The sequence below is a fragment of the Ambystoma mexicanum genome, chromosome 8, assembly GCF_040938575.1.
Source record: "Ambystoma mexicanum isolate Mex_15411 chromosome 8, UKY_AmexF1_1, whole genome shotgun sequence".
Lineage (NCBI taxonomy): Eukaryota > Metazoa > Chordata > Amphibia > Caudata > Ambystomatidae > Ambystoma > Ambystoma mexicanum.
The window spans coordinates 1,517,291,631-1,517,319,152 of record NC_090929.1 but is presented as its reverse complement, the minus strand read 5'-3'; the positions used below and the strand labels follow the sequence as shown (position 1 = coordinate 1,517,319,152).

Below are 27,522 nucleotides of genomic sequence, written 5' to 3'. Positions count from 1 at the left end.
GCATTACAGGCAGTCCCTACGCCCACAATCAACACAAGGGGAACCGACAGAAAAAAAACAATACCATGCCCAACGGAGGTCCCCCTGCCCCATCTTCCAGCAGATCGAAAAACTCCTTGTTGTCCGAGCTGCCAAGCAGCTGCTAGTTAAATAGCCTTCCAGGAGAGGCTCTCTAAGTAGTATGCGTCTGGTTGTTAGCTGTGGTCACGAAACCGACAAGCAGGGGGATTAAAGGATAATTGCAAAGCGTGCCACTGCTTACAGTCTCCAAATAAAGAAGTCCTTGAAATCCATCATTACTATGCGTTATATATACACACCACATGAGAATTGCAGGCACCAGCATGGGGTGCGTTCATTCACTGTACTGTCCAGACAGGCCATCTACGGGATCCCTCGTGTGCCCCAGGGTGCTGGTACCATTAATTAGCTTCAATCGTGCTTTTGAAAGGTGGGGTTCAACAGATGGTTGAGGGTAGCAGTTATGTTCAAATTCAGGGGTGCCCCATTCCTAAGGTAAAGACGACGGTGGGTCATGCGGCACCATGCTTCCGATAGCCATACTTGTGCTAATGGGGAGGGACAGATCCTAAGAGGGTGCAGTTGCGGTAGACATTGGATAGCTGTCATGCACTTAACTTAATTGGCTTTTGCTGAATGGTCAAAGTATTATAGGGCATGGGAAAGAAGGCAGACTCTTGCCGTTTCCACCACGCAGTCCATACAAATGGGACTAATCGAAGTGTACTTCAATTGCAAAACCAAAATCAAGACGATTTTGATTGAGTACTTGACCGTACGATCTAACAAGTATTAACTATTTTAATCAGCACAAAAATAAAGGCCCTGCCAGCTCCCACATTAATGATAGAAACCCAAACACATCCCCACTGCACCCCAATACTGCTGCACAACAACCCAGGAGTCTGAAATATTCTCCACATAAACATCTACCACCTTTAATAAAAACCAAATGCATTCAACGTAGTCCAACAAAAAAAACCCACTCTGCTGCGTCACCTTACTGGAGGGTACACCCATCATACCCACCTGACAAAGCAAAAATAAAGAGGTGATGGTTGGAAGGTTTAGAATTAATATCAACTTCTGGCAATGCAACCCTCCAGACCATTGTTCTTCGGCACCAAGCCATTCCAGCTACAGATATGCTAGGGAGTTAAGGATGGCTTTGTTATTGTGGCTGTTGATTTGTTATCTAAATGGCCTGAGGTGGGGTTTTAAAGGAAATTACCACGGCCAATGGGACTGGATTTTTGGAGGGTGTGTTTTTTGCGTGTGGGTTTCCCCCAACCCAAGATTGTTAATGATAATGGTCCCCAGTTCACGTCTTCCGAGTTTGAGACAGGGTTCAGTTATTTGGGTTTAGAGCATAAAAGGACTTCTTTGTACCACATGAAGAGTAACGGGTGCATCAATAGGTTTAATAGGACCTCATGAACGGGGTGAGAAGGGCTCTTCTCAATGGTGAGAACTGGAAGCATGTTTGGTTACAGAGGGTGTTTCAGTATAGGGTCATTTTATATAATAATTTATAACGCACGTAATACCAACGAGTGGTTTCTAAGCGCAGGATCAGGATTCAAATCTGTGTTGCGCTGCATGGTCTGGCTTCCAAGAGAAACGTGTTGCCCCGGAGCGACCCTTCCTCCCGAATGTCACTCCACATGGGACGACGGAGGCTAGGGGGTGCCTGTAGTATTTCATGGTAGCATTGTTTCATTGTAGATATATATATATATATATATATATCTCATTACCAGGTATCACATCCATAGAAATATCACGCTAGGTCATAAGAATAAGGAACCTGCATCAATGCTGTCAGGTATGTAATAGAATGTAGATGGTTGAGGAATGATGCACACAGTGTCAGTTGTTTGCTGTATTTGATGTGACCGGTAAGTTAAACTAGCTTACTTAAATAAACGTATCTACCTAGCGCATTGGAGTGAGAATTCTTCAGTGCCCCTTGGGGTTTTTAGAGGTAGGAAGCCCAATACCCTTTAAACGCCTGGATGGCTTGGTATGTCGTGGCTGGTGAATGTGGACACTGAGAAAATAAGATGTTTCACTGGCAGGTGTGGAGAAGTGGCAAATGAAAGGTATGACCGGAAGATAGGTTGTCGGTCTGCGAGAGGCGACAAGGTGAAACTGTTGTTACCAAGGATGGGAAGACAGTGTGAGGTGAAATTTGCTGGTGAGAAGGTGTTGGAAATTGATGATGGCAATGCTGTTAGAGTGTATGGCGGTCAGGTGTGGAACAAAGAAAGGGTGGCCAGATTTAAGTGAGCTGGCGTCTTGTGGTGTGTATAGTAGTGAAAGGAAAGATATTGAGGAAAGGAGGTGTGCTGTAATGTTACCTCCTGCTATCCTGTTTATTAAATGTCTACTGCTCTTAGGTATTTATATTGTACATAGTTTACCAGTGTCTTTGTACATAGTTTACCAGTGTTGGAATTCAGCGACCTAGTGTTCTAAGGATGCAAGAATTGTTATGGCTTGAGAGTGACAATCTTCAATCCAGTTGAAGTGAACCTCTAAGGGGGTTGGCCACAGGCAGACATTGGTGCTTAAAACATCTTCCTTGCACCAGTCTATTGGAACATCACAGGTGTTTTATTTCACCTTGCATCTTCACAAGATCTTCCTGGCCAAGGACAGTGGCTCATTATTTGCCGTTTCCTGGATAGAAGGAGCTTGTGGTGGTGTTCCACTAGGGCTTCTCCACCAACACTGCAAATCTTGTCAGTTGAGGGTGCCCTGACAAGCAACAGTGTGCTGCTCCTGATCTTTCATTCAGTCGCAGGGGTCACCCTGGAAAAGGGGTCTGCAACCGTTGGCTCTCCAGAGGTTTTGAAATACAACTCCCATGATCTCCCACCATTCACAATGTTTATTTTATTCGTTTACTTTATTGTACATTTGGTCATTAAACAAACCTTAAACACAGTTTGAAACAGGAAATGAAAATATTATTTAAAACTTTTTATCTCAATACAGTTTCTTAGGTATACCAGAGGGACTGGGGTTCACACTACAAGCTCACCATTCACGCTCCCAGGGCCCAACAAACCCTTCTCCAGTACACAGACTGGAGGACTCAGCCATGGGCAAGTTAGAATGGTCGCTATTACACAAACAGACAGGGATCATACAAGACATTGAGAATCTCCCAAAATCACAGCTCCTGAGCCCGTGCCGGGCAATTATGTTCACTTACTGTGTCACAACATTGGGCTCATCCCCAAAAACCTACGAGGGTACACAATTGGGTAGTTGGGGTGGTAGTGCCTATACATGGCACCTACAGATGCTACTCTATTGACCCTCACATGTCAGGTGGCTTGCCTGACACTTGCCCAAAAACTATTACATCGTTGCAGGATTACCATTGGCCATCCACCCCTAGATTTGTGTTCCACGATTGGCTGGAGCTGATCTCCCCAGCTCTGTTCTCAGCGCTCAGTGTACCATCTCAAGGTGATGAGAAAGACTGTGTTCCCAATGTAACCGTCAGCATTACCACATTGCCTTTGAGAGTGCCCTCAGTGTTGCAACGTTGTTAAAGACTTATGTTTCACTTTATGTCTGCGTCGCTGGGGACTGCTATTCTTCCCACCACGAGCGAATGACCATTGTCTGGCTCGGCCCCACCACATGGTTGAGGACCGCAACATCAAGCTCTCTGGTCAGCAATTAGTGAGGATTTATGCTAGTATTTTGCAGGTTGCTCCTTGTCTTTGAGGCCCAGGAATGTTCTCCTCCTCGCTGACCTTGGCTGCAAGCCTTGGCCTGCTGCTTCGTGCAGCCTAATTGCGCTTTTCTTCGCCTCTCGTCCCGTATCACTACAATAATACGACGATTTCTATATATCTATACCATGCTACGTTAGTATATGGCTCTTCCAGGTTCCTTTTATGAGTTGCATCTTGTGTTCTTGACTCTTCGGGCAGTCATGTTCATGGGGGTTAGGAGGGGCATTACTGGGACCCTCTCTCTTCTTCAAGTTAGAATCACAACCATAAAACCATGCGCATACAAATAAATATTGCACTAATCCAACTTTAATATACATATATGTGTCCATTCATCCAACTGAATATATAAAAAATGTTCAGATATCAAAATCAGCATAACAAATCAAAATATTGAATTGCTGGTCTAAGATTTTTTGCCCAGCCTTCCAAATGAAGTAAGCAACTGTAGTGATAATTGAATCGGCTCTAGAAAGTGCATTCCAAAATTGGTCCGATTTAATTTGTGCAATTGTCACAACAAGTTTGGGCACCTTGACAAAACATGACTGTCATTTTCTATCTCTAATTGGCAAAGTTTGCAAAGTCTTAGCTCGTGGGGGATGTTTTTCCTTGCACCAGGATAGTCCTTCTATATTATTACCACCCATACTATGTACCGTTTGTTAATCTGCCATTTTTTCCATATCTTAGTGGTTACTATGTCCCTATAAAAATTGGCAGTAGGATAGAGCATTAAAGGAAACCCGAGGTAGATGGAACGGTCTACTACTACAAGGGGGTCATTTCACAGTTTCCATATAAAAGGTGGGTTTTTTTTGGCCATGAACCCCCCCCAAGACACACGACCTTAGTTTTCTTTTTATTAATCATAATGTGATTTTCCAAGGCAAAGGTAGCAAGCGCATCTACTGAGCTTTGGAGGTCCAAAAGGTGTCTGATCAAAGGACAGTGTCATCGGCATAGCCAAGCCACGACACTGCCTCATTGTTAATTCAGGGGGAAAGTTACACACAGCATCAAGCAATCTATCCATATCTGAGATATATAGATTCAATGGGCATGGGTGCCAGAACGCACCACTGTTTCAGACCTGAATTTGTTGCAATATACAAGCTGAGCTCAGCCTCCTGGTTTAGGCGAACTACAGCAGTCATACCAGTGTAAAGTAATTTAATAAAGTACAAGTGCGAATCTATTCCCCAAAGAATACGTTTTGACCATATAAGCTCATGCGACACAAAATGAAAGGATTTGCTGTAATCAACAAGGCAGCAGTAAACATATCCATTGCTGCGCATTGCTTCTGCCATCAGGTATTTTATCGTACATACATTGTCCAAGGTGCAATGGGCCTTTCAAAAGCTTGTCTGATGGGGTTTCATTAAACCTTGCTCCTGAACTCAACTATTTAATTTTGCAAATAAAATGGTTGACAATACCTTTTGGCTCGAATCGAGCATTGGCAAACTGTGATTAAGGGGCTCACGAATAAGGCCTTTCTTGTGGACAGGTATAAGAATAGACCTGGCCAAATGTCAGTTCTATTCATTTGAATAATTTAAGTAAGACTTTAGCCCAAAATTCTGGATTTTTTCATACAAATGTGTTATTCAACCCGGCCCCAGGGCACATGAGGTTTTCTTTTTTTTTTTTTAAATTGCCACAACTATAACATCTAACTCAAAACCCTCTCAAAAGAACCTAGAACGAGGAACATAGCTATTTGTAATCAACTTCCCTTTCATCTTTCACATAATATAATTGGGTGATGAGCTGCCCAATATATTTCTGGGACAGCATTTAATTCTAAGCATGTAGAGCCTCCCAAAAACACTCTAAAGCGATTCCAAAATGTTTTACTAGCATTCATCTTTGAAGTTCTAAATAATAATACAAATGTGAATTGCCTAAAGAGTGTTTATGCTGTATTGGGCAATTTTTATACTGTGTAGTTAGTGGAGTGAATTATGCTTTCTTTTCATTCAAAGGAAGAGTCCGTTTTCTAATCTTCGCCCTCTCCCTATGATATATTATCTTTATATGTAAAATCTCTGGGTCACATTTAGAGAAATTAACCTTGTTGGACAAGTTGTTATTGTTATACCCCCAGGCATCTACTTTGCCCACTAAGTTATTAACCATAATATCGGTATTCCAGTCGTACAAAGCAAACCAAGAGTCTAAGCAATCTGTGTTTGCTGAAATGATTTTACTAATGCATATAGTCGTTTTTGCAGACCAGTTAGGCGATTTCAAATAATATTTACTTTGACTGCAGTTATACAGTTGGGATAGAGCGAGAATAACTTCATCTTGTGGTCCAAGCAACAACAGCATGATCACTAAGATTGTTGTGATGGATATTTAATAAATCACAACTTCTAAGCATTTTTTAATTTACCATGACATAATCCAAGAATTATTTTGACCGGTCGTTTGTTCAGGTAAGATTGTGGATGGGCAGGGCTTTCGCGAGAAGGCAAAATAAATTGTTACCGTCAAGGAAGCAGCGTCATAAATGATCAAATGGCTTACCTTATACATTTTGCATGACTGAAGCATTTCTGCATTAAAATCTTCTGGCATATCAAGATGTAAGTCATGAACATTAAAATCTCATATCTAGGATGTTTACTCTATCACATTAAAATAGTGCTTGCTATCCGATATCCACTGTTGTATTTTTAAAGTTGCCTTGCCATTTGGTGGATCATATAAATAACTAATGTTCTCTCATTTAATACTGCAATTTGTATAGAAGCCAAAATAGCGTAAGAGAATATCCCACAGAAATAGGTTCAAGAGAAAAACGTGCGCCAGTAGCCAAACCACCATGAACTGGACCTTCCAGCCCTTTAAGATGATATAGCAATACCCTTGAGATAGATGGGGATGCAGAACTGTATTCAAACATCAATAATCGAAACAACTCAGGTAGTTGGCAAAAGGATAACTGTTTTAATACCAATCATCTAAAACGGAGTACAACGGATATCAGCAGACGTCTCATCACGATCTCAAAGCATTTCATTAAAAAAAAGAAAATCACACTTTTATAGTAAATATTCATCATTGATTACGTTAACCTGCGTATCACTAATGTCATCCTACGTGGCAAAACAAAAACCTATGGGTGAATGTGATAGGGTCTAAATGGATCATCTAGGTATACGATCCATACTCTCTTGGGCAGTGAAATAAAGTGATAGGCTTCTTATCAGGTGGGGCAACTAAGCCCTTTCGTAAAAATGTGTCACTATGAACGTCACTAAATATACAACGTCTAATTGGCTACACAACTATAGGACCTTAATCATGCGGTCCCCCATCATTGGTTACTTTCTAACCCCCGTAAGTACCCTCCCAACCTATGTTAGCAGCACACAGGCTGAGCGGTCAGATGCAGATAAGCTAGTCTTAACCCTAGCTTCCCACCAATTACAATTAACATTACCATCCATCATCACCTCAGCGGTCTGCTGTCAATTAGGGCTTTGAACTCGTCCTTGGAAATGTTCCTTGCTACTGAAGAATTCAGGGGAGTGAAGGCACACTCTGCCCTTGTGCATAGGTGTGACCATCATGCTCCTCCGACTTCTCGTCCCCATGTGACTAAAGACCACGAAATTGAGCTTTCAGTGTATTCAAATACTATTCTTTAAGAGATCTCTAACGTCGTCTTGTTTCCGTCCACGCCTTCTGAACAGGAGCTTCGTTCTTCCACACTTTTTGTATCCAATGTCAGCTCACCCCAGTCGGATAAGGCTTTCACTTCTTGGCTCATTCAACTTTGCCTTTTAGAGTTTTCACCTGCAATTCAATTATTTTCTGATCGCGACAAAATGAAAAAGCGGCCTTCCTTCTTTTGCTCAGCACCGCTATAATACGCTGTCGTACGCAGTGGGAGCACACATATTGGCGCATGCCACACTCCATTTACTATAAAGCTAGCCTCAAGAATACTTCAACTGCTTGAGTTTCTTTGCATATTTACAAGTGTGAAATAGCTTGATGATATCTTCATTACTTTTGTAGCATGAGTCTTCATCTTGGTCCCAAGAGGTCATTCATCTCAATACTTTCTTGATGCCTTATAGAATTTGTCCACAGCCTCTGGTTTCTGCATCTCTCATCTATATTCATCAGCTTTGCATTTGTACGACGTCCTTATTTCTATGTGTCCTGCTTTCTTCCGGACTATCACTCGGACAGCCATCATATTGTCTTGTATGAGGGAATGGTTGTCTCAATGGGAACCTTGCTTCCAGGATTCTCCTTGGTATCTGTAATTCAAATGGTTTTGTACGTGCGTCATTCTGTTTTCCAGTAGATAGGTAATATGGGCGAAGTGATTGAGGTGGGGGTACTTAGCTACTTCCCTACAACCACTTGAGCGACCTCCGAAATAACTTTTAGCCTGATAGCACAATATAATCTTGCAATCAATAATAAAGTTTACAGTGAGCCTAGTTTCCTGTAGCAAGAAACTGACAGAAGATGTTAATTTACTTAAAACAAGAGGTCGACAAAGAAAGAAGTTATGGTCCCTGGCGTTCCATGAAATTCAGGACAGAAACTAATTAGAAACCATGTCAAACTGTATCACTCATTGCTGCTTTGCAAAACCATTGCTCAACGTGGTTTTTCCCCAAAGCATTAGACTCTGCACTAACTGTGGAGGCCAATAGGGATTCCCGTTCAGAGCAGGGATTACCCAAAGAGGGCGGCTTTTCTAAAATTGGCTGCATTGTTTTCAATGGCTTCGCTGGCCAAGACAGGAAGTGCTGCCTGAAAATTACTACTCTCAAACCAAATAATTCAAACTCAGGAGCACATGAGTAGAGCCACCATAAGAGGAGAGACAAACTCAATAATTGCCCAGTTTAATGGAATATCGAACTTTGGAAGGTCTTTTCGAATAAGATCTGCAGAATGTATTATTGTTAACTGATCAATCCGAAAATATTTCCATAATAGACTTCCGGTTTAAAAAAGGGCTATGATCGGTGGGATATAGTTCCTCAAATTGTAGCACATTTGCCTAGTGAGCATATATCATCTTCGAAAACCGCATTTTTTATTAGCTGGAGTGGTTGAAGCTTTGCAAGCTTTCAAAGATGAGATATTAGATATGGGCGTAAGCGGCTGCCTTAAGTGTAAGATTGTGTTTGCATTGGGGAAGCCCAAGCAGGGGTGGTGATCCCGTACTTGGATTTTGAATAATAGATTGCTCTCCAGTAGTCATACCCACTCTGTTACACAAGTTTCAGCCATCACAGAAACCATGTCCCCTGGAACCTGTAACCAGCGGTCTACAAGACCTTGTAACTGGACCTGCCTAACTGTGCCGTCAACTAAAGTGTGCGACTCAGTAGTCGCAGGATTCAAAGTAAATTTTCTGCTTTTGCAGAAAGACGGTTTCCCTACTTGGGCCACGTAATTTGACCTTTTCACCCTTTTCCTGTTTTTTTGTGCTCTGGGCTTGGCGTTTCTTCTGAAAAAGCCAAGGGGGGTGGTGAATGTTCATTAGACAGGGGTTATTAGTGGGCGGGTATAACAACTTTCTCATAATCCAAGTCATCCTTTCCTGGTGACTGGGTAAGAATGCTGTCTGCTTCTTCTACCGCCAATTGGGCAAATTGTTCTTCATCAGATAAAATGTTATCCATTTGCAGAGGGTTGTTTTTATGGGAGCATGTAGGATCTCTATTCCCCCTGCTTGGTGAAGAAGTGCCCACTTGTGTGAGCTGGGAGGAATTCTCTCAAATAATATCCACTGTGATAGCCATTACCTTGGCAATGATGCATTTAGATTCCTTCTGCTCTTGTGCCAAGATTAAACACAAAATCATCAAAACTTCCACACTAGAAGTGATCGCATTAAGTTTGGACATTATTAGATCGTCCTCGTTGGCATTTCGACGTTTAAATGGGGAGGAGCTTTCAGGCTCACTTTCACCGTCACTTTCGCTGGTAGATGTATCCACCGAATCAGATGAAGAAATTAACCCAGCAAAGTCAGGGGAAGCGGAAAGTTGGTGCCAATGAGATTTTCAGTTCCATCAATTAATGAGGTAGGCAGCACTTATGTCCCAAAGAATACCGTTGCAGCCCTAAGCACATATTCAATAAAGAATGATTATTGTCTGTAAATATGAGCCAGCCATTACGACATTAAGTTGAGGAGCTACAGAAGGAGCAGCAGTTTCCAAATTAGTCGTCACTGGAAATGTGTTTACAAAAGCTGTAATAGAAGGCTGAGTAACAGCCACTTGTTCAGGTCTAACCTTTTTTTGCATTCTCTTTTTATCTTCTGGGCTTTGCCTTTTAGTAGCCCGAGAGGTTGCACTACGTAAGCCATATTTTCCTAGTCGCCGTATGCGTCCTCACTTTGATAGGGAGTGATGAATGCTAATTCACCAAACCCTTCTTTCAATGCGCACTACTCAATAACAGAGGAGATTTTACTACATCGTACTCCTCCACAGTTTATGGAAAAGCAGTCCATAAGTAATGCACTTTAACCGGTATTTCACCATTAACAAATACAATTTCACATAAATTCAACATGTGTGTAAAAACATGATTAAAATGCTCTGACCAAACGTTTAAAAGCTTCAACAACATATTTACATAGGTTGTTCATAAAATGCACATCTATGCATGACAGAACAAAATTCATAGCCTCTGCAACATGCCTGATATTTTTAGACTTAAAATGGTTTTTCAGCCATAAGCGTCTCCAATCCTGCAATTTTGGGCAGAAAAATGAATTCAATCTTCCTCAGAACCGCTACCACACATACAAAACTTGGAATTAAAAAGCCATTTCATACGTGCCCTCAAAGGTAAAACACTGAGGCGAATCATATGTTATGTTATGTTAGTTTGCATTTATATAGCGCCTTATGTACCATTGGTATGATCTCAAGGCGCTGGTAGGTTGAACGCCCTCGGGAACTGAAGTTCAAGTCAGTAGAGAGAGAGTCATAAGGTGCGTGTGAGCACCGGATATGTGTGCAGCGGTGTTGCATTCCTGTGATAGCTGCTTCTTAGCGGTAGGTGTGGTGGTTGGGAGATCAAGAGTATTTGTTCGTTCTGGCAGGTTGTTATCCAGACCGATTCTGGCTGCGTTAGGCCTGAGGAGAACGCCTAGGCTGGAGGGTGTGTAACCAGCTGTGTTTTAGATAGGATGATGGGGAGTATGAGGCAGGTGATGGTATGAGAACAGCTATACCGAATGGTGTCATAGTATTGCTGTGTTCTAGTTGAGTGGTGGTGTAAAGGAGAGAGTAAGCGTGGAGATGTCATAAGGTGGTTTACATCTTGAGATCGAGCACACTCCAGTAGCTCCATGCACTCCCAACCGCTCCATGCACTCCCAACCTCTCCATGCACTCCACCCATTGATTCATTTGCGTATTTCACCCATCTGTCCACATACTACACCCATTACATCTACATACTTCACCCGTTTCGTCCACCCATTTCCCTCAATTCTTCCACATACTTCACCGGTTCCACCCACCCACATACACTTCACCCGTTCCAACCCCATACATTTCACCCATTCCATCTCCCTACTAGACCAGTTCCATCCACATATACTTCATTTCTCCCACATACTTCACTTGGTCCATCCACTTCACCCGTTCCGTCCACATGTGACCCGTTCCTTCCACATACATCACCCGATCACTCCACACTCTACGCCCGCTCCACATCTTACTTCCATTCCACACCCTACATCCACTCAACACCCTTCATCTGCTCAAGACCCCCCACATCCTACATCCGCTCAACACCCTACATCTGCTCCATGCTATCATCTACTCCATAGCCTATCTCCGCTCCATTTTACTGCTTTCATACAACTTATACTTTTATCCTCTTCACTGATTTGTTCCACTTTATTTATGATCTGGAAGTTTGGGCTAGTTGAATTGCTGTTATCCACTTTATTCCCCTCGTCCCCTTTGATCTTCTTGTCCTTTACATTTATTTCATCCATTTCATTAATTTCAACCACTTTACAGCTTTCGTAACGTATTCTTTCTCTCCACTTCACAGCTATGATCCTTTTTCTCATTTTATTTTGTTTGTCCTTTTTAGTTTACCTTAGCGGTTATTATCTTTTCATTTCTTGCTCGGATCATGATGCTGGATTGTTTATTAAGATCTAGCATTTTGGGCTAATGGCATTGAGTTGCTGTTATCCAGTTTGAGTCACGGGTCAGTTTTAGGGGAAGAGCCATGTTTTCAGTAGTTTGCGGAAAGACATGAGGTCCTCGGTGAGTCGAATGTGGGGTGGGAGTGCGTTCTACAGAGTGGGGGCCAAGGCTGAGAATGATGATCCGCCTATCCCGAGTTCATTTTTGGTATGACTAGGAGGCCGGCTGAGCTTGATCTAAGGGTACGAGCCGGATGATAGGGTTTTAATTTGTCTTGAAGATATTGAGGTCCGGTTTTATGCAGTGCTCAGTGAGAAATGCATAAGGTTTTGAAGGTCACCCTTCGGGCAACCGGAAGCCAGTACAGAGTTTTGAGGGCTGCGGAGGTGTGGTCTCTTGGGCCAAGTGCAATAGCAGTTTGCTGCAGCGTTTTGTGCTCTTTGTAGTTTATTCAGTTGGTATGCGTGCACCCCGAGGTAGAGGGGGTTAGCATAGTCCAGTCTTGATATAACAATTGATTTTACAGCTGAGCTGTACAAAGGAGAAGTATGGAAAAATGTGCCTTTGAGTTTTAAGGTGGAAGTGGCAGGACTTTGAGACGTTGACTTGGCGCAAGAGGGTTAGGTCAGAGTCTAGGGTGCACCCAAGGTTTTTCACTGAATTAGAGGGCGTCGGCTAGTTGTCCATGGTAGATGGCCAGGGTAGTGGGTGAAGAAGAATTTTGGTGTTGCCACATACCAGGATTTCGGTTTTGGAGGGATTTAGCAAGAGGTGGTTTGTGGTCATCCAGAGATCTATGTCGAGGAGGCAGGAAGCGAGGTCTGGTCGGCAGTTGGGTTTTGAGTTTAGGAGTTTTAGAATTAGTTGAGTTGCATCGGCGTAGTTGTAGCACAGGATGTTGTGTAAGCAAATTATTCTTGGGAGGGTGGCCATGTAGAGGTTAAACAGGAGGGCTGATAGGCATGCTCCTTGTGGAACTCTGGTGTCGACTGGTTGGGCTTGGGAGCAGTAGGTGGAGAGTAGGGTTATTTGATTCCTATTGTTGAGGAAGGATGCTATCCATTTGAGGGTGGTTCCACGAATTCCTAGGGAGTGGAGGCGGTCAAGCAGGATTGAGTGGTTGATTGTGTCGAAGGCGGCGGATAGGTCAAGAAGGATTAATGCGGCGCATCCCGCAGAATCAGCTGCGTTTTTAAGGTCATCCCAGATTGAGGTTAGGGTGGTTTCGGTTCTGTGTCGGGCTCTGAAACCTGATTGAGCGGGGTCTAGGAGATTGTTGGCTTTGACAAAGGTATTTAGTTGGGAGTAGGCGGTTTGGTCAATGAGTTTGGCTAGGAATCTGGTGTTTAAGATGGGGCAGAAGTTTTTGGGCTCGAGAGGGTCGAGGGAAGCTTTTTTTTTGTAAGGGGTTTGACGTGAACCGTTTTGAATGCGGCAGGAAAAATTCCTGAGGAAAGGGAGTCGTTTATGATGGTTCTTGCGTGTTCTCCTGCGCAGGTAGATGCGAAAATTTGAGGGTTGGGGCTGGGCAAGGGTCCAGTGGATGGTTTGTGGGCAGAGAGAAGTTTGAGAAATTGGTCAGTTGATATTGGACTGAAGGAGTCGAACGTTGGTTGGGAAGTGGTCGCAGGCGGTGGGTTGGCTGGTATGGAGGGTGGATTGCCTGGTGGGTATATGAGAGCTAGTTTGTTGGTTAGAGTATTTGTTCTTTCAAGAGCTGTGGTGTAAAAGTGGAGAGAGAGTAAGTCGCACAACGATTGTGAGGGGGTCGGAGGGTGGTGATGCATTATGGTTTGGAGAATTCGGTGATGATTTTGTGAAGTTCTTTGCTGGGGTTTTGACAGTTTAGGATTCGGGAGTTGTAACGGGCTTTTTTTGCTTTCCGGATTTCAGCCTTGTATTGATTGGCAAAGTTGCCGAGCCAAGGTCGATCTGCTGATTCGGTATCAACGATTTGTCTCTGTATCGGTGAACGGACAGCACTAAGAGCAACATTTTTACAGTATGTCCCACGGGCCTGCCTTATAAACTACATCAAACTCAGTTTATCCAAGCTGTTTGTTGCCAGCATAAAATGTCTGTTTCTCGCCTCTTGGGATCCCGGCCTCAGTTTCAAACAAAGACATCTGGTGGAACAGACTAATGTCGGGAGAAAAGACCAAATGGTCTATTGTGACAACAAAGCTTCTAACAATCGCATTTGACAAAATGAAGGAAAGTGTAACATAAAAGAGGGAAGGTCGAAACAAACAGAGTAATCAAGTTCCTTTCCATTACTATCTTCTTTTCATCACGTATACTTCTAATTATACAATGATCAATTCACAACATACCCACTCGTCTTTGTAAAAATCACAAGTTGATTATATGCACACAAAAAAATATATATATATGTCTGTTTCTGGCTTTCATGAATAGATGATGTTTGGTGATTGTACCCCGCCTCAACTCACCAAACCCGACACCCCACTTCTGACACATACTAGCACAATCTTTGTCCCAGGTATATAAGACATGCACCTCAGCCTTTTCCATTTCTACTTGCACATATAGGGTTCCCGAGGTACCGACAAATGTAGTTTATGGTAGTACTCTAAAAAAAACCTAAATTCAGCCTGGACCCCTATACTGGGCACCACCAACTCTAGTGCAAGGGGAGTTCCTGGAGCGCAATTTCTTAAGCAGATGGCAAGTACTCAGTCCAGAGAGGTACAGCTTGCCTTTCCCCACTGCTCACTCCCATATAATATAGCAGAGTACATGTTTGCCTCGAGTGCTTGAATACATTTGTCAAAGCGGAAACTGACACATTTTTTGGTAGAGAAGTCTAAGACCACCTAAACTAGTCCTTAGGCAGTTCTCCACGATTGACAAATGTGCAGCCCACTGGCAATTTCCTGCAAACATAATGCCTAGATAGCAATATGAGTCAACCACCCTCAGCTTAATCCAGTCTATTCACCAGTTGTATTTATTTTCGTGTTTTGAATTAAAAACAACGATCTTAGTTTTGCTTAAATTCAATTTTAGCCCATTATCTTTAAAGTTCTTAGATGCATAGACGAGGTTACTAGCCAGACCCTTAAGGGCCAGATTTAGCAGTATTGCGTCATCTGCACAGAGTAGTGATGGATAGGGCACTTCGTTTAAGCTAGGAGGGAAAGAGTCCAACCCATTTAAGGGTGGTATAAAACATTCAGTCTGTGTAAATCTGGATGTCACTCACTAGATCATCTCAGGTTCATGCAACAAAGCAAATCTATTACGCTTAATCAGAGCAAGGGTTCCCATAGTCCACAAAAGGCTACAAGGAGAGGGAGTACTCCAACTGCTACAAGTGCCCTTTGATACCCTTTGCGGCGCTTCAGGCTTCTGTTGATTTATTTGCAAATCGGCAATGCCGCTTCCTCGCCACGCTGCATGTTAAGCAATAGGACAGCCAGAAGTTCTTTCAGAAAAATGCTGCGACAAAGCACAGTCAAACCGCAACACGCTTCTCAGAGCTAAATATGAAAGTCTACCAACACAAGCAGTATTTGCTGTCACAACTGCCCTTTGAGGCCCTTCGCCTCACACACACACAACAAATACCCACACATTCTAAAGGGGCAGTCAAAAGGTTCATATTTAAAATGTGAACATAACCAAAGCAGCCTTTGACTTGTGAAGACTACTTTGCCTTCAGTGCAGGGAAAATGGATGCAAGTGGGGGGTTAAGAGTGAGGGCATCAGCCTGCAATGGTCCGAAGAGAGACCATCTGAGGTGTGCCAGATGCTTTTTAAAAGCCCACAAACAAACCTACTTCTGATTTCAAGCCCCTCTGACGATTAAGTAAATGGTGTAATGTCCAACAGAGGCTACTAATGAGGATTCGAAAACCTCAACAACTCAGTCCCCTCTGATAAGCATCTCCAATATACTTAACAGTAGTATTATGAGAAAGGGTTACCAGTGAAGCTCTTCAAGAATGAATGTGCAAGATTCGTAAAGCAGAACCCAGCAGATAAAACTTATAGTAGTTCTTATTTATGATGTTTTGTAAGGTGCCAACACACAAAGGACAACCGCTTACATGTTTCCCTACAGCACTCTGAATCTACGGGGAGTGGGGCTCAAGCCCTTGGCTGGCCCATTGTCTTTATTTTCTCTTTCTACCACCCTTACGACAGACATGGTTCTACATCATGAATGTAAGAGTGACCAGTCCATATATTAAATCCAGGTTATACAAATTCACAAAGTAGTTGTCATGTATTTTTTTTTTTTTATTAACCCTTGCTACAAACTTATCAAAATTGACAGGCCTCAACAAAAGTAACCTTGAACGATAACATGCAAAGCTGAGTAATCAGTGTTAATGCTGAGACATCACTTGATAAATGGGAGTCTTGGAAAGGAACATAGTCCTATTGGATTTACCCTTGTGTTGGTTTGTTAATCACGACGGTTACCCTGACCTAAATTCCTATTAATTATGTCTACCTTTCATACTCTGCGTTGTTGAAACACTTAGCATATGTATATGGGCAACGCTAATGATTAGTAGTAATAAAATGGATTCCCACATTAACAGACGGTGATCCTTCACGAGACACCAGTTATTAAATTGCAGCACTGATCAGGTCAGCACACGGTCTATTTATTCCATACTTGGACACCAGGAAATTGACACCAGGAAATTGACTCTCTCTAGCATTAACCAAGAGTTTGGGTCTCTTGCAGGGCTTATGTTTCTGTTTACATTGACAGACACCAAGATAATGCCGAAAGAATACACCAGAGTCATTATTTTAAAAAAAATTAATTAGCGGGTGCGAGGGAGGAAAGCGTGTGATCAATTTGCCATTTAAAGAGTATGTAAATAGGACATTTAAAGTTACTGTAAAGTTTTGTCATTAATTTTTCATACATGATTTTGTCCACTAGTATCAATATTGGCCTTGAGAAAGCACGAAGAAGAATTGCAACATGATTTCATAAAAACTGGAGCCAGGAAGACGTGATATATCTGTAACAAAGATTATAAACACAGGACAAGTAAAGATTTGAAGCCCAACGCAGATCGATTTGTGTAGCCAATATATATTTATATTTCTAATGTGGGCTTTTGCACAGAATCGCTGAACCACTCGCGTGCTGTGCTCTACAGTGTATTCATCGCCCTTATTTATTTTGGTGACAAGATTTCATTTCTACCCGATTTGGGAGATGCAAAGAGCTAAGCTATATGCTGAGCGCACCTGGTTGCCAGAAGTGTGAGGAATTCAGAGGAACAGGGCCTGGGCACATTATGATTTTGTATACAGGGAAAGCTGCTTTAAACTGTCTGAATCTTGCAAAATCGGTGCAGTGGACAGTCAGGACAACCGAGATGTGCTCTTGGTAGTCAAGAGGTAGTTTTGTTGCTGTATTTTGAACCTGTTGGAGATTGGGAAGACACAAAAACCGCTATTGTCATAGCATGGAGGTATGAGGAACGATATGGTATTTACTGTGTGTGTGTGTGTGTGTGTGTGTAGGTGGGGGATCGTTCAGCAAACAAACCAGCTTGAATGTGTATAAACAAGGACCCTGTCCCAAAGTAACTGGAATCAGGTTGCTATCGGAATTGTGTCAAATCCGAAGATGCGTTTCGGGCAATACCTACTTTTGACCTTGAATGTAGCCCACTTCTCGGATTATTTATATTGCTTTGAGCCTTGTACGATTGTACAAAAAGCGCAAATGGCAGCATTAAAGAAACTTGGGTTACCACTAGTCAGAACCAGATGTATACCCTGCTGCCGCACTCTATCCATACGCTCTATTCGGCGTGTGTATAGAGCTGGTTTTCTGCAACATTTGAAGTGGTTTACCTTTAAAATTGCGTTTCCCATTTAATGTAGCGCACGCATTTTAGCTTATAGACAGGGGACAAGACATGCTTGCAGTATATTTTAGGATGGATGCGTGCAGTTGCCGGGGACGGATCCATGCATTTTTTCAACATACACTAAAGTAGAAGAGGTGTGTAGGCAATAAACAGACACACACACACACACACACTTGTATTTAGGCTCCCCCTCAAATACAATACTGCAGGTAGTTAGTTATCTGTACTGCTCTTAAAATGGATGGTGGGATTTATATTGCGATAGCTATTGAGACCATTGATCGTTTTAAAACCGACTCTGTCCCCCACTTGCTGCCCTAGCCGCCCCCTTCATCAGATTGCTGTAACATTGTTACCAGAGGGTTTATGATAACACAAAGCCGTTTCAGGAGCATGGCCTTACCTTGAACACTTTGCCGAAGGCTCCGTCGCCCAGCTCCCCGATAATTTGCCAGTACTCCTCGGGGTTCAAGTCCCGCTTCACATGCTCGTACTGCTTCTTTTTCTTTTCGCCGCCCAGCTTAAAGATCTTCCGGAAATTAAAGAAAGACATCCTGGCTCTGGAGGAATCCGTACCCCGGAGTAAACGGAGTCGATGATGGTCTCCACCCCCGAGTGCCCCGTGATGCTCTAGCCCAGTGAAGGGCCCCGCGGTGCTCTAGACCCCTGGGGGCCAGAGCCCACTGCTCTCACGATCAGGGCGCTACACCCTGACGGGTGTAGAGCCTTCAGCACCGCCTGCAGTCACAGAGCCTCCTTCCACCACCCCGAGGGGCCCTGGAGCCACAGGGCAGTGAGCAGAGTGAGTGACGGAGAAGATGCACGCCTCCACTGGCCGGCCAGCTAACTTCATAAGATGGCATCAGCAACAAGCATCTCAGCCGGGCAGAGCTGTCGTCAGCCGGGCGTACCACCCATAGGTCTCTCTTCAAGCACCGTTAGGTGCGGCTGCCAAAGCACCTGCCCACTTCTGTCCCAGGCCCGCTTTCCTCACCGCAACAATGGGAAAGGGGCCTTGGGGATCTTCATGGGGCAGCCCCAGCCCTGCTTCGCACCAATCCACGGTAGCTGCCCTGCTTCTGTCTCAAGCTCTCTCCGGAAAGGGCGAAACCGGCCTCCTTCGGAGTACCAGCAGCTCCCAGAGCCACCCTCCCCTCTACACAGTTTCAACCAGACAAACTAATCTGCGCATGACCAAGACCCATTACAGCGACGGTCATCTTAGAGTCAGGCAAGTTTCTATAGCAAACGGATTTGTAAGCCCCGAACCTTATCATAATGTCAGAACGGTAGAGTTAGCCTGATTTAAACATGGCTCCCGATTATCTACGACTATGTATTTGAGAGCGGAGCAAATCTATTTTCTGAGCTCTAGCTGTCTAGTCGCCTGCTCGGGACGAGGCTTTCCTGGGCCAGTGGATCAGAGGTTATCGATGGAAATAAAAGAAGGACAGCCACCAAGAAGGCGAACAAGAAATCCGCTTCGGAGCGTGAGAATATTTATTTTACTTAGTTGTCAACTTTTCACAGTGGGCTCGAGGGTCGCATGCGTGTTACTATCCTCCGTTGCACCCCACCCAAAACATTTCCATATTTAGGAACTTTATTTTTATTTTTTTTATATTTTTTATTTCAGTGCTCTGGTTAATCTTAACCTTAGGTGCGACAAAAAGCAAAGCAATTCATACAATGCATACAGCCTAATTAAACAGTAAAGTAAAAAAAAAATACGTTAAAGCCTACAATATAGCTGGTAAAATAGCTCAACTGGTTGAGCGCTCGCTGCTGCGATCTGAGCATGATCTGCAGGTCATATGTTCGAATCCAAGCAAGGCCAACTCAGCCTTTCATCCTTCCAAGGTCGATAAATGAGTATCAATTTCGGTTGGGTGATATTGTATGGAAATATGTGCTCTGTAAAGCGCTTTGGATTAAGGCGCTATATAAATAACACATTATTATCATTACAATAAAAATAGTCATATAAGGGAAATATACTAAAAACCACATTTTTACAAATTTCATAAATGCACCGTTAATATACCACAGGTAAAACCAAGAATTTGCGCAACATGTAAAAAGCTCTAGATGTGATGACCAAAGACAAAGCCGAGTGGATAGAGCTCCAAGAGTGATCAGAAGTGACAAAGTCCGTTAATCCTTTCGCATAGGTGATTTGTAATACAGAGAACGCTGTTAAAATGTGGCGAGAGGTTACAAAGTCTACAACTTCGCTGTTCCGTGTCCGTGTTTAACCATATGCCTGTATACTCCGTAGTGTGCAGAATATTAAATCAGAGCAGGATTATAAACCATCTCATCTTTATATAGCCACCTCCTTAAAGAGAAAGCTATTTTGTCCCTTCCTCAAAAATGTGACAAAGTTAAAGAAAAAAGCAAGGGTGCCAATGGCAATCTTTGCTGTAGTTTTCCACGACAAATGGTTGCATTTTCAATGTGTACCTCTGAACAATAATTTGAATGCATTTTAATTTCATGTATTTTTTTCTAGACATAATACATACATGAAATAAAGCCTTAGTTGAAGACTGGAAGTGCCTTAAAGAGAAGACACCACACTGGAAGGTTCATATGAAAAGTTTGACTAAAATGTAGAAAGCCATTTTTACGGAATGGTGTAAAACCCGGACCGGGCCGGAACGGTACCCTAATATATAAAACGGCAGCAAAACGCACCTGAAAATGATGCAAACACACATGAAGAACATTTTGGAAATGGGGAAGGTTGAACAATGTGCTGTCATTAACCCATTACTGGCCAAAGTCTACATTTTCACACAAAAAAGTACCCGGAACGGGCCGGAATGCTACCCTAATATATAAAATGGCAGCAAAACTCACCTGAAAAATTAGAAACCAAGACTCAATCCCACCCATGTTTCTACAGGCCCTCATCAGTGTAATACCCAAACCGGGCAGAGACCTGACAGACTGTGGTTCATATAGGCCTATTTCCCTTCTGAACCTAGACGCCAAGATCTTTGCCAGAATTTTAGCAACTCGATTAGAGAGATACCTTCCCTGCCTGGTCCATCCAGACCAGGTGTCACGACTCGCTCCCTTCGCTCCCGTTCTAACCACTTGGGGGCATGATTTGGGATTTATTCCCTACTGGACTTTTCCTCGGAACCTTATGCTACGGTGCTGTGATGAATTGGGAGCTCTAAATCCCTATTTTCCAAGCTACTTCCCTTCCGGATCCATTCCAGGTTTTTGGCAGCCAGCATTCTTCTTTAATCAAATGACTATGCTCACCAGAATGCCTGGCCCACTGCTTCATCTCCACCCTGGCAGGACAAGGTTGGTGGAGGATAGGTAACACCTGTGGCTGCAGGAGCAGCAATCAGCATACCTGAGGCGTGTGCTCGTTAAGCAGCTTTAAAAGCCTCAGTTTGCTTCAGTCCAGCGCTGGTCATTGATGTAGTGTTACTGTTTGTGACTGGACCCTTGTTCCTGGTTCTTAGCTTTGTGCTTAGTTCCTAGTTTCTATTCTTCGTTCCTTAACCCTGGATTTCGAATTTATGTGCTTAATTGATTTCTGCTTCCTGGATTCCCTTTCTGTATTCCTCTGTTTACAGGCAGTTTTTCTTAGTGCCCTTTTGGTGCGGCCCAGTTTGCCTGTGTTCTATTTTTCTTTGACTTTGTCCTTTGCTGCTGTAAACCCTGATGATTTAGTCTTTCCTCTTTATAGATTTAGCTTACTGCCTTTTTTCCTCGGATGGCTGGGGGGAAGTTTGCCTTTGTAATTTCGTTTTCCCTGCTCCTGCTCCTTTACTTTCTCTTGGAATACATTCCATGTCTTCCCTTGCACCTCGGCATTTATTTCCCATTGATTATTAGGTGTGGTGTGCTGTTGTAGCTAGCTCCTGAATGAATGCCTATGTTTTCCTCACTATTCTGTAATCACTCTTCCTACTTGCACCTTTTCTTGAGTCTTATGTATTTAGTTATCCTCCCACTGCTGTTATAGCCTTTCTGGGTCCCTGTTTGATCAACAGGGTTCGTGGGCTTACTGACATTCAAGTGGTATTTCTCGTCCTCGTGAGTACTGTTTTTTAGTTCTCTTATTCAATACCATCAAGAGTGTTAGCTCACAGATCCTGTCGTTGCTTGCCCTTTAAGTGGGCTTAGCGCTGTCAGTACCTGCAACAGCAATCGTGGGTAAGGAGCTTGCTGACTTATTTTACATTCATAAGGAGTTTCTAAGTGCTTACCCCACATCCCTTTTCATATATTTGTATTTCTGTCACACTCTATTTGCATTCCTGGGTCTTAGCATACATGAGTCTTGGTTCCTGTGTGCACATTGTTTGATTGAAGGCTATTTACTGTGTGATTTTGTGCACATTTCCTTTGCCATATTCGCTGCCTTTGTCCTCACCTGACACCAGGTGGGATTCATCCTAAACAGACAAGGCTCCGACAGCATGCGCAAAACCCTCCATGTGCTAAATTCAAGGATGGTCCGGGATGATGGGGCCCTACTGCTGGCCCTCGACGCAGAGAAGGCCTTCAACAGTGTTAGTTGGGGATTCATGAGGGAGGTTTTCTCTGCGGTGGAAGGCCTTCAACAGTGTTAGTTGGGGATTCATGAGGGAGGTTTTCTCTGCGGTGGGGATGGGACCGAGGTGGGTGGTCTGGATGTCGGCACTGTATTCCGCTCCTTTAGCCAAGGTGGTAGCAAATGGGACAGAATCAAGGGCATTTTCCCTGGGGAGAGGCACAAGACAAGGCTGCCTGCTATCCCCCCTAATTTATGCATTGGTTATGGAGCCCTGGTCGATCTCAATCCGAAAGGATGAGGCAATCAACAGAGTATGGATAGGAGACTCCCATTGTAAAATTAGCCTCTTTGTCGACGATGCGCTGCTCTACATCACTAAACCATCCCAGATGGTCCCCCGCGTACTGCAGGGCTTAGCGTGCTATGGAGAACTTTTGGGATTCAAGGTTAACTTGGGGAAGTCGGTGGCGTTCATAGGGGGAAATCTATCAGACGCAGAGACAGAATACATGGGAGAGCTCCCCTTCCGACTCCAGAGGGACGGGTTCGGATATTTGGGAATCCAAGTCACTAGCGACCCTACAGACCTCTTCCCCAATAACTTTATCCCACTCTGGTCAGAAGTTAAGAGGGATGTGGAGAGATGGGCAAGTTCAGGGCTCTCATGGCTGGCGCGTCTTAACCTGATTAAAATGGTGGTCCTCCCCAAATTCCTATTCCTGTTCCAGATGCTCCCCGTCCAAGTACCCAACACTTTCCTAACGGAAATAAAACGGACCCTTTTGAGATTTCTCTGGGCGGGCAAGAAGCACAGGATTTCATACGTGGTTCTAACGAGGCCCAAGAAAGACGGGGGTGTGGGGTTCCCGGATCTTGAAACATATTATAAGGCTGCCCAGTTCAGGGTCCTGACAGATAATTTCACCCCCGGTACAGAAAAGCAGTGGGTGGCAATGGACAACAAGGTACTTGCCCCGGTCACGCTAGATGAATGGTTATGGGTCCCCAGATCCCGCGTTCCAAGAAGGGTCCTACACCACCCGGTACTGGGGGTCTTATGGTCGGTTTGAAGGGAAGGGGGCTACTACAGATGGCTCACAACCTGGCACTCACCGCAGAGTTGCATTTGGGCCCCCCAGTTCACAGACAAAATAGCCAAACCTACCGCATTCCAAAAATGGTGCGAGGCCGGTCTTACCAGGGCAGGCCACCTATGGGTAGAGGGATCCTTCATACCCCTAAAAGACCTAGAGGAGGCCCTGGGGCTATGCAAATTATCACCGTTCCGCTACCTCCAACTCAAGGGAGTCCTTACTGAACCCTCATGGGGGGGGACACTCTTAGGAGAGCCTGACAGACTTAGAGAAATTGCTAATCTCCACCCGTAGCACCAGGGGCGTCATATCCCGTCTTTAAAAACTCCTCCTGCTCTCGACTCCTGGGGATCCCCCGCCAGCCCGGACACAATGGGAAAGGGACCTGGGGGGGGGGACAATTGATGACAAAAGATGGTCCAAAATGTGCATCCAAGCAAACCGATCAACGGCCTCGTTCCAATACCGACACCAGGCCCTGAAGATACTGCACAGGTGGCATTATCCCCCAAAGAGGATCGCTAGGATGAGGGCGGAATATGACCTGTTGGAAATATCGAAAAGTAAAAGGTGACGACATACACATGTGGTGGAAATGCCCCATGGTCCAGATATACTGGGGAGGGGTTCTATCCTGGATCAAAGGGGTCGAAGGAGTGGGGAGGTCCCAGTGCCCTTGGCTTCTCCTCTTTGGAATCAATGTGGTGGACGACCATGAGAAAACCCAGGGCCACATGTTACAGGTCATGTTGGTGGCTGCCAGGTGTTGTCTGGCCCAGAAGTGGAAAAACCCACACATGCCAGGAGAAAAAGACTGGGTCACTAAAGTCTGGGCCATTTATGACATGGAATTCCTGACACACCTCATTGATGAACCTAGATATAATATTGAAGAACTCTGGCCCCCCTTTTTTGAGAAGTATGGGCGCCTGGCCTGAAGTGACAATAGCACACCCAGGGACCAACCCAGACAACAATGGGCGTCGGGAATGACCCCACATGCACTAGATGCCACATAAATATTGCCCTACAGGGGCTGCAAAAAGCCGAGCCCAAGACACCAGTGTTCAAGGGACTGATAGACTGTGCCTTGACACGTTCTCTGTGAGCCCTTTGGCCGAATTAGATACCAGTGCTCGATCCATGACTGAGTGTGGGGGTGGGAGGAGGGCTGGGGGCCAGGTTTATTGTTATAATGTTCTCAAGGTGAATAATGTTGAAACACAATGCATGATGTGATAACCTAAAAATTCCAATAAAATATGATTTTCAAAAAAAAAAAACTCACCTGAAAATGATGCAAACACAAATGAAGAACATTTTGGAAATGGGAAAGGTTGAACAATGTGCTGTCATTAACCCATTACTGCCCAAAATCTACATTCTCACATGAAAAAGTACACGGAACGGGCCGGAACGGTACCCTAATATATAAAACGGCAGGAAAACACACCTGAAAATTATGCAAATACACATGAAGAACATTTTGGAAATGGGGAAGGTTGAGCAATGTGCTGTCATAGGGCCTCATTACGAGTCTGGCGGTAACCGAGCCGGAAAAACCGTCAGGGTACCGCCGGACTCGTATTACCATTCCCCCTCCGTGATTCCCAGAATTACCGGGGCATTACGACCCCGGTGACCCGGGAATTCCGGAAGCGGAATTCTGTAAGTCCCCATTCCCATGGAGTCCCAGAGGACTCCATGGGGATGGGGACTATGAAAACACCGGCTCTGTCTATGACAAAGCCGGTGTTTCAAAGTCCGCCTGCAGGCGGGTGGTGTTAAACCCGCCAGGTCAGACCTGGCGGGAGTGACACCTCCCGCCTGCAGGACTCGGAATCAGCCGGTCCGGAAAGAACAGCGGTGGCGGTTTTACCACCACCGTTCTTTCCGGACCGGCTGACTCATAATGAGGCCCATTAACCCATTACTGCCCAAAACCTACATTTTCACACGAAAAAGTACACGGAACGGGCAGGAACGGTGCCCTAATATATAAAACGGCAGCAAAACATACCTGAAAATGATGCAAACACATATGAAGAACTTTTTGTAAATGGGGAAGGTTGAACAATGTGCTGTCATTAACCCATTACTGCTTAAAATCTACCTGTTCAAACGAAAAAGTACACGGAACGGGCCGGAATGGTGCCCTAATATATACAACGGCAGCAAAGCACACCTGAAAATGATGCAAACACACATGAAGAACATTTTGGAAATGGGGAAGGTTGAACAATGTGCTGTCATTAACCCATTACTGCCCAAAATCTTCATTTTAACACAAAAAGGTATCCGGTACGCGCCGGAACGCTACCCTAATATATAAAACAGCAGCAACATACACCTGAAAATGATGCAAGCACACATGAAGAACATTTTAGAAATGGGGAATGTTGAGCAATGTGTTGTCATTAACCCATGTCTGCCCAAAAACTACATTTTCATACAAAAAGTACACAGAACGGACCAGAACGCTACCCTAATATATAAAAAGGCAGAAAAACTCACCTGAAAATGATGCAAACACACATGAAGAACATTTTGTAAATGGGGATGGTTGAACAATGTGCTATCATTAACCCATTACTGCCCAAAATCTACATTTTCACACAAAAAAGTACCCGGAACGGGCCAGAACGCTACCCTGATATATAAAATGGCAGCAAAAACTCACCTGAAAATGATGCAAACACACATGAAGAACATTTTGGAAATGGGGAAGGTTGAACAATGCGTTGTCATTAAACCATTACTGCCCATAATCTACATTTTCACTCGAAAAAGTACCCGGAACGGGCCAGAACGCTACCCTGATATATAAAATGGCAGCAAAACTCACCTGAAAATGATGCAAACACACATGAAGAACATTTTGGAAATGGGGAAGGTTGAAAATGTGCTGTCATTAACCCATGTCTGCCCAAAAACTACATTTTCATACAAAAAGTACACAGAACGGACCAGAACGCTACCCTAATATATAAAAAGGCAGAAAAACTCACCTGAAAATGATGCAAACACACATGAAGAACATTTTGTAAATGGGGATGGTTGAACAATGTGCTATCATTAACCCATTACTGCCCAAAATCTACATTTTCACACAAAAAAGTACCCGGAACGGGCCAGAACGCTACCCTGATATATAAAATGGCAGCAAAAACTCACCTGAAAATGATGCAAACACACATGAAGAACATTTTGGAAATGGGGAAGGTTGAACAATGCGTTGTCATTAAACCATTACTGCCCATAATCTACATTTTCACTCGAAAAAGTACCCGGAACGGGCCAGAACGCTACCCTGATATATAAAATGGCAGCAAAACTGACCTGACAATAATGCAAACACACATGAAGAACATTTTGTAAATGGGGATGGTTGAACAATGTGCTCTCATTAACACATTACTGCCCAAAATCTACATTTTCACTTGAAAAAGTTGTCGAGACTTGATTGTCAGGAAGAATAGAGGGGCCTCCGTTCCCAAGTACCACACAGGGAGAGATAAAATGACTCTTTATGCGATCCTTGAGGCCACAGGTGGAAGATGCAGGAGAGCTGGAACCACGTAGCACTGGAAACCCCAAGGCCGCTGTAAGGCAAACAATTATTAGCACAAACAATCAGTAACAGTTTGCAGAATGGACTAGTAACGTCCAGGAAGAAGCCAACCGAAGTGTAGTACTAAGGTCGCTGCTAACCACACAGGGGCCTGAGATTTAGCTATGTGGGCACCTTCAGATGATGGTAATGGTGACTTGGGATGGTGTTCGGAGTAGCCACCAGTTGCTGAGCCCACCTGCAGTTGTTGATGTGGAAGACGTGGATATTCGTAAGTTTGTGATTGAGGTGAAGCAATCCAGGGAAAAATCAAAAGAAGTCCGGTATGAAAGTCCTGAGGTCAAAAACAGCCAGTAATCCACAAAAAGAAAACACCAAATCCGAAGGGTGAGCCAAAAGAAGTCTGTAGTTCGAGGTCTGAGTTCGAGTAATCCAGGAATCAAGATAGTAGGGCACAAATGCCAAACAGAGTCGCAAAGAACAGCTGTGAAGCGATGTGTGTTCGCGGG

General features: G+C 44.0%; 1 protein-coding gene across 3 annotated transcripts in view; it reads right to left on the bottom strand.

The window, feature by feature from the left end:
• The window catches only part of SLK (STE20 like kinase), a 985,407-nt gene extending 966,384 nt beyond the window's left edge, over nucleotides 1-19,023 (bottom strand). For 2 of the 3 annotated variants that reach the window (XM_069611737.1, XM_069611738.1), the window contains exon 1: nucleotides 18,227-19,022. In XM_069611737.1, the coding sequence (XP_069467838.1) occupies nucleotides 18,227-18,376 (150 nt within the window). In that variant the 5' untranslated portion in view covers nucleotides 18,377-19,022. Of the gene's footprint in view, nucleotides 1-18,226 lie in introns of all 3 variants that reach the window. The other variant, XM_069611736.1, reaches the window with a different exon arrangement.
• Between the last annotated feature and the right edge of the window lie 8,499 nt (nucleotides 19,024-27,522).